Source organism: Siniperca chuatsi, linkage group LG16 (assembly GCF_020085105.1).
Source record: "Siniperca chuatsi isolate FFG_IHB_CAS linkage group LG16, ASM2008510v1, whole genome shotgun sequence".
Classification (NCBI taxonomy): Eukaryota; Metazoa; Chordata; class Actinopteri; order Centrarchiformes; family Sinipercidae; genus Siniperca; species Siniperca chuatsi.
In genome coordinates this window covers 28,359,465-28,367,041 of record NC_058057.1, presented here as the reverse complement: position 1 = coordinate 28,367,041, position 7,577 = coordinate 28,359,465, and the positions used below count along the sequence as shown (strand labels likewise).

Here is a 7,577-nt window from a genome sequence, read left to right as displayed (position 1 = left end):
TTAACCATAAAGTGAGTTCATTCATGGAGCAAAGGGAGTGTTAACTTTAATGTTAGGTTATAAAATAACAAATTCTATCATCTTAAACTTGAACTGCAGCTTCATACACTTTAAAAGCAAGTCACTGCCCTTTTCATTAGTCTCTGAGGTCTCTGAGGTCTCTTTCTGTCTGAGGCTGTTAAATATATTACAGTCACATTACTAACCCCCTGAGTCTCGCTGCCTCACATGAAACAGCACCTGAATTAAACAAATCATTTTTCTTTAGCTTAACAAAAGATTTCTCTCTCTCTCTTTGCCTCTGCATCTTTCTGCATCATTCACCATTAAAACTGTTAACCTGCCCACTAATAACTGACAAAATATCAACTGGTTATTGTAAAAACTGAGTTGTTGTTACAAACTGTTACCAAGAATTTCGTCTCTTTTCTGCTCAACAACTGAAGGCTGCAACTTGGACTCCATGTACAGTGTACAAGATAAAGTTAAAGTGACTAACAGTCATCACACTATGAATTTACTGCAGGTGATGATGATGATGCCCACAATTATTCAACATATGGACGCAAGGCTGTAGGCGTATATATATTTTCTTGTAGCCTATATATGTATATATATACTCAGTGTCCAGTTTATTAGGAACACCTAACTAAAACTGAAGCAGTCTAATCCAACAGTCGTGTAATAAATCCTCCATCGTGAAGGTTATAATGTTCAGTTTGTGTTGATTCAAGTGCTTGATCATTTTGGAGGTTGTAGTTTGTGCTGCTGTTGAATTATGTTGCATCATACTGACAGGTGTTTCTGTTATTTACTCTACCCTCATGGATATAAAAGGGTCGGACATAATGTTAAAAACACCTGTGAGTATGATGCAACACTTGAATCAACACGTCTCTAAAACAGTTTCAACACAAACGGGAAGTTCCTTGCCACTGTGGCCAAGTGCTTTCTCATGGTGGGATTTGTTGGCGCTATATAAATAAATTGAATAATGAGTCAAAATTGCTTTCCATAATGGTGATATAACAAAAATTAAATGTGGACTGTTCACTTATATTTGATTGGTGAAAACTCCCAAATTCTCTCAGGTCTTTGGTGAGAATGAAGCTGAAAAGAGGAAACATTTACTGATAAGTAAAGTTGATGCAAGTAGTTTTGACTGTCCACATACTTGTGGCCAGATAGTGTAGTTTAACAATGTAATGTAATTGTGAGGATCGTAGAAGAAAGAAGACGAAATAGAAAGAGGAGGCAGATTTCGAAGAACCTCGGGAGCTTAAATCAACGCTCCCTGACATTACTGAAGCGTAAATGGCAGCATTTTACCAACACACACACATACACACAATACACACACACACACACAATACACACACACATACTCACACACACTGTTAAACACACACACACACACACACACACTCAGTGTATTCCCTCAGGCTGTAGGCTGTACTCTCCTGTCCTTCATGGAAGCTGTAATTACACGCTTCTGTTCTCTGACTGGACTCAGTGAGGAGGATGGAGGGATGAAGAGGAGGAGGAGTGCAGAGACTCTCTTCTTCTTTAATGATGTCAGATCTGAGTTTGAGCCTCCTCGACCCCCCATTGATTCTTCTTCTTCTCTCCCTCTGTTGGATAGTTTCTATACCTGTTCATCTCAGCTCCTCAAGACACTCATCAGAGTTCTTTCCTACCGTAATAAACTGTCGGTCCCTGGAGAGTTAACTACGATTCCCAAGGTGCATTTCACTAACAAACATCCAATCACTGGGCTTAAAACTCTGTAACGTGCACCCTAACGGTGAGTTGAAGCTAAAGATTACGCCGTTCATAGCAAGTTTTAAAACAACGAGTCCTTGATTTCATTTGAAGTAAACGAAAAGAGCTTCTCATTTCCCGTCACTGGCAGATTTTATCAGCTGTAGCTAAATAAGCTAACATTAGCTCCGTGAGTTGGTTGAACACTCTCTCTGTCTCCAGCTGACTCGTTTTAAAATGGGAACCATTTATGGCTACATATGAGCTCATGCCAACAGACTGAAGGTCACACGAGCATTTCAAATGTTATGGATTCCAGTGGAATCACTGTGGCTAGTGGATTCCCTCGCAGTGGTGGTCTGGTTCAAAACGTCTGCAGTGACTTGAGACACGACGTGTTTATTAACATTTAACTGAAACCAGCATCTTTCACTGATTCACCACAGACTCAGGACGTGAAGTGTGAAACCCTGTGACCCTCTGTGAACATCACCACAACAGCACTGTATACACATCATATCTTTTCTGACTGAATCTTTGTGTCTCTCATGTTTTTTTATCTTCAGGGCGGCTCAGAAGCTCAGTCTGTCCCGCAGGAAGAAGTCCCAGCCCGGCCCCGCCTCCTCAGGGCCTGGTGAGGCCCCGGGGCCCCTGCTGTACATCGGGGGCTTCAGCGGGGCCCTGCAGCTCTCCCCGCCCGCTATCCCACCATGCCTCCTCCGGGCCGGGTCAAAGGTTAAGGACACCCCGGGGATGGGGAAGGTAAGATGTCGTGTTGTCACCCAGAATACCCTGCTGTAGATCAGAGTCCAGAACAGCTGGTTCTCTCACAAACCCAGTTTGATACGTCAGCAGGGCAGCAGGTCGTGGGAAAGATCTGTGATGGGGGGGTCGTGGGTGGGGAGAGGTCGCAGGGTCGTCTGGATGAAGGAGCTTCCTGTTTCAGTATGAAGCAGCTGACTGACTGATGAGTCTAAAATCTGACCGAGGAAACAACCAAAGTTTCTTCTTGTTCATTCAACTTGAGGAAAGTGTTCTTCATCAGTCTTCTTTCTCTGGTTTCTAAGTGGATTTCAGGAGGTTTATTCTGGACGGACATCAGAGATAATGGAAGTGTGAGTCACACTGAATGATTCAAATGTGTTTCATGTCTGTGAGTTCAGATCTGACTGAGTTAGGACTCTGAGAAGGAGTGCGATTTTTGACTCAAATTCGCCTCCTGCAGTATGTTTGTCTCCCCTTCAGCTCTCCGGCGCCCCCCTGGGGAGGCTTTAGTCTTTCTCTTTAGTCCTGCTGAATGTCCATGTCTGTTACAGACCACATCCTGTCATTTCACCAGAATGTCGTCCTGGACGAGGAGTTAAATTACCGACGAGCACAGTAAAGGTTTCCTCCCCCTCTGATGTTAATGTCTGAATGGGGCTTCTGATACCAGACCGGCCCTCAGCATCCATCCCGGGCCCCCAGAGGATGAACCAGGAACATTTTAATAACCTCGGACTTTTCCTCTGGTGCCACTAATGGGCCAGAATTGTTGAAATCTCCAGTTCAGATCATCAGTAAATGTCCTGCTCTCCTTCCTGCTCTCCAGAGGATGAACTCACCACCCTCAGGACAAACTTTACATCAGCTCCACTGCTGTTCAGGCTGTAAGAACGAATAAATCGTCAGGATGTTTGTTCAGATTGTGGCTGTAATGACCTCAGCAGCCTGTAGGCGACGCTAGCAGCACTTTAGACTGGCAGTCTGGTTCTCTTCAGGTCTGGCCAGCAGGACTCATGTCTGCTGATATTATGTAATGTGTTTGCCGACATTAGCTGTGTGTGGACTCACACTCTGCTGCTGGCTGCAGATCAGACACTCGGCTGTCAGAGTGGATCATGTTGCCAGATCTGCTGCCGTCTGCTCAGTAAAGCTAATAACCTATAGTGGATTTTACATCTGACCTGACACACTGGACTCAACTGAAAGACACACAGTTAAGCTCCTGGCAACACCATGCTTCCCTCACGTTTCCCCTTAATTAACGTCAAAGATCCATATGTTTTTTATGGGTGCTTGTCCCATCAGAAACATGTCTGCTGAGGCTGTAGCTCGCTGGCTAGCTGCTATGTAGGAAAAAGAAGGCGATCCAGGGGTCTGGGACCAGGTTTCTCTGGTGCAGACGGTCTCTTTGCTTTCTGTTACTGGAAACATATTCTGATCATCACAAAATGAAACAACAACCTTTGGATGTCTGCAGATGTGAAATCTAGATGAAGTTGTGTTTGAACTGATCTGCTGCTTCTAAAACGTCTGGATATTTTGGGGTGAAGAAGTGAACTCAGTGAGTCTCAGCCAGGTTCTCTCAGTTCGTTGAGACCTTGTTTTCTGTCAGTCCCGACAAACAAACCACAGCAGGTAAAGTGTCTCACTGAGATCTCTCATTCTCTTCAGCTATAAAGTCCTCATGAAACGATCTTGACTCTTCAGGATCTGATCAGAGTTCAGCCTTCATCTGTGATCCAACCAGCATCTCCAGGAGTCAACCTTTAGATTACTCTTCCTCTGATCGGACGCTTGCGCCTCATTAAACAGTTAATGAGGAAAAAGAAATAAAACAACATTTTAATGAGACTGAATGAGTTCTGCTGCAGCTCAGACCTCCCGAATACTGTTCACAGAGGTTTCTGCTGCTCTGCGTCCAGAGCTGCTCTGAGATCAGATCACCTGCAAGAGGCAAAGCAGAGTCATCGGAGCTTCATCACACCAGAGCTGCTCGTCTGTGACTGAACGCTGGCCGTCCTGCTGGCCTGACGCCACCCATGCAGACACCTCCTGTCTACAGCCTCCATCTCCTCACACGACCCTGCGGAGCGGTGTTAAGAGCAAACCACATCTTGTAATAACAGACAAATAATAATAGAAGTACTGTAGCTGAGAGTTCCTCAGCTGAGGGGCCCCGACAGCAGGGGCCCCGTCACCAGAGGACCTCAAGCAGCGATCAGGCTCATAGGGAGGCAGCAGATCACAGATACAGGCAGCAGTCTGACCAGTCAAGGCTTTAAAAACCAGCAGTAAAATCTCAAAATCTCTTCTAACACTGACAGGTAACCAGTGAGGGCAGATCGCTGATGAACGTGTTAAAAGCCGCGACAGCGTTTTGAATCAGCTGCAGTCTTTGGATGTTTCGCCTGCTCATACAAAGCACAATGTCGACGACCTCTTGTAGATCTGCAGAGGAAAGGAAGGACCTGATGTTGGTGCAGCACTTCAGGCAGCTGAGCATCAAAAGAACACCCAGGTCACTGCCTCTTGTTTAGAGGTGAGTGTTAGTGCTGAATTATAACTGCTTCTGATCTGGAGTCGTTCAACTGGAGGACATTTTTGGACACCCAGATCTTGATTTCAGTGAGGTGTGACATAATCAAGGACACATCGTCACAAACCCAGAAACACACCGAGACAGAAGGTCATCCCTCTTAAAGACCACAACGAGCACATGCGCCTCAGGTCTGCTTCCATCTACAGGACACTCCTGTGAGGACAGCAGTGGACATGTCGGACAGACAGAGAGTTGGGTTGACAGAAAGATTTGAGAAGTTTCTGTGGACGTTTTGTCTCTTTACTGTTGGAATCTGTTGTTCCTGCAGACTCAGCTCTTCTCTGCAAGTATCGAATCAGATCGAGATATAATATCATGAATAATAAAATAATCATTTAAACGTTAAACGACTTGCCCGCGGACATTCAGCTGACTTTCTAGTTAGCCAAGATCTGCTGTTGTTGTGATGTTAGCTGTAGCAGCAGGAGAGTTGTGAGCGTCGCTGTCTGGAGCTGCTGTGCTGCTCTGGGAAACCGTCTCGTCCTCTCTGGCTGTTAGCTTAGCAGCAGCAGCTGTAGGGACAGTTTGCTAACACACAACCTCGCTAACGTTAGTTACATTACTTGCTGTGTCGTTGTTTGCTCTGTATCATGGTGTTGGATTTCTCCAGAATCGCATACCCCACCTTTTAAAGGTGATAAAAAAAAAACGACAGAATCTGCTCTGCTTGTTTGTAGTTACAGCAGAGGATCGTAAACAGAGTGATGAACTGATCTGAGAGCAGCACTGCAGCTTCAACACTGTCAGAGAGGAAATAAAACTGTTCACAGATCAGCTGAAGGCTCTCAGCAGGAACTTCAGTCTGATCAGATACGTTCGTACGTTATATGTTCTTTCTTTAAATCTTTCCATTTTCTTTCATAACTCTGTTCTTGTTCATCTTCCTTCCTTATATTGATAAACCGTATCTGGATAAAACACTGCAGGTGTTTAAAGTTCAGCAGTATTACGTATATTTCAAAGGGCCTTCCTGCTGTTACAGACTGGAGATCAGCTGCTTCCTGGTGATGATTCGCACCGCCGGCTCGCAGCAACACATCGTTTCAAAACTGCTGCGTCTCAGATTGTTATTGGCTTTAAACTTGACCTCCTCGCCGGCACCGAGCGCCGACTCAGCAGCTCTGTGACGGACCAATAAAAACCCTTTAGAGTCCGAGCTGTCACACAACACGGTGCAGGAATCTTTGACTTTCACCTCGACTTACAGAATTAAGAATAAAAGTTGTTTATTTAATCCTATATAAATCCTTGTGTCTTATTGGATGCGATTCATCATGTGATCTTAAGATTTCTCCACACTTCTCTGTCAGTAGGAACGAGTCTCTTCATAAATGTGTCTTTTTACTTTTAGTGAAGAACTTTTTTACTTCTGGAGTGTAATTCTTGATAAATATGGTCCCTGATCAGAGCGTGGTCCTCCCTCCTCTCTGATGTGGACTTCCTGTCTGTCTCTAGGTCAGAGTGATGGTCCGGATCTGTTCGGTCCACAGCAGCGAGTCCTCAGAGTCCATGTCCCTCCTCAAAGTGGACGGCAGAAAGAAGCAGCTGACTCTCTGCGAGACGTCAGCCGGCGGACGATCCTCCGCCTCCGCACCAAAGACCTTCATGTTCGACGCCGTCTTCTCCCAGGATGCTTCACAGGTGAGACGGGACCAGGTCTGGTTTAACCCTCAGAGCCAGACTGACACCTGTTCTCCTTAAATCAGTCAAATCTGAACACACAAATACACATAACAACAAAGAAACGTTCCTTATGACTTCAGATCTTAACTCACAATCATCATGTTCAGACTTTTTAGTCAGTATCAACAGTAATCCAGGTGAGAGTTGTCTGTTTCCATGGTAACAGTGCAGGCAGGAACTGCCAGTAGCTAACACAGCATGACGTTTCATGGTGCAGACTCACCAAAATATAAAGAAATATAGACTCGGGTGACACTTCCACCATACAAACATATTCGTCCCAATTGGAAAAAGCTGCAAAATCCATGAAAATGAACTTTTTTGTTTTGTTTTTTACATGTTTCGACATTATCAAGGTTCAGATGTTCCATCAGCGTGGGTCTGTGGACATCAATGCAAAAAATACAAACATTTCAAATTGGCAAGCTCTACACATGTGCAGTACAACTCATATGAAAACTGATTTCATTTTCCATTCATGTGCACATTTGAATTTTACACATAGAAAAATGTTTCAGTTGTGAAGAACTCCTGTAGGAGTTATGCAGCGATTGTGCAGGACAGTTCAGCGTTACAGTGAACTGCCACAGTCATACTGACAGTGAGTGGGAAATTTACTTTTCATTTTCTTTTTTAAATTGACAAACACTGCATATTGGACTTTTGCATTTGAATCCTCTGAATGTAATGGAAATTACTTTTTCATGATCGTCAATTTCTTTTTCTTTTTTCAAAAACAGCCTGGAAAAATCCTGGAGAGAGAATCCGT

The 7,577-nt window shown here is 44.4% G+C and overlaps 1 protein-coding gene across 4 annotated transcripts in view; it reads left to right on the top strand.

The window, feature by feature from the left end:
* The window catches only part of kif26aa (kinesin family member 26Aa), a 70,348-nt gene that overhangs the window by 40,323 nt on the left and 22,448 nt on the right, over positions 1 to 7,577 (top strand). For 3 of the 4 annotated variants that reach the window (XM_044168124.1, XM_044168123.1, XM_044168127.1), the window contains 2 exons: positions 2,328 to 2,523; positions 6,581 to 6,766. In XM_044168124.1, coding sequence (XP_044024059.1) covers positions 2,328 to 2,523; positions 6,581 to 6,766 — 382 coding nt within the window. Of the gene's footprint in view, positions 1 to 2,327; positions 2,524 to 2,953; positions 5,066 to 6,580; positions 6,767 to 7,577 lie in introns of those variants that run through there. The other variant, XM_044168128.1, reaches the window with a different exon arrangement.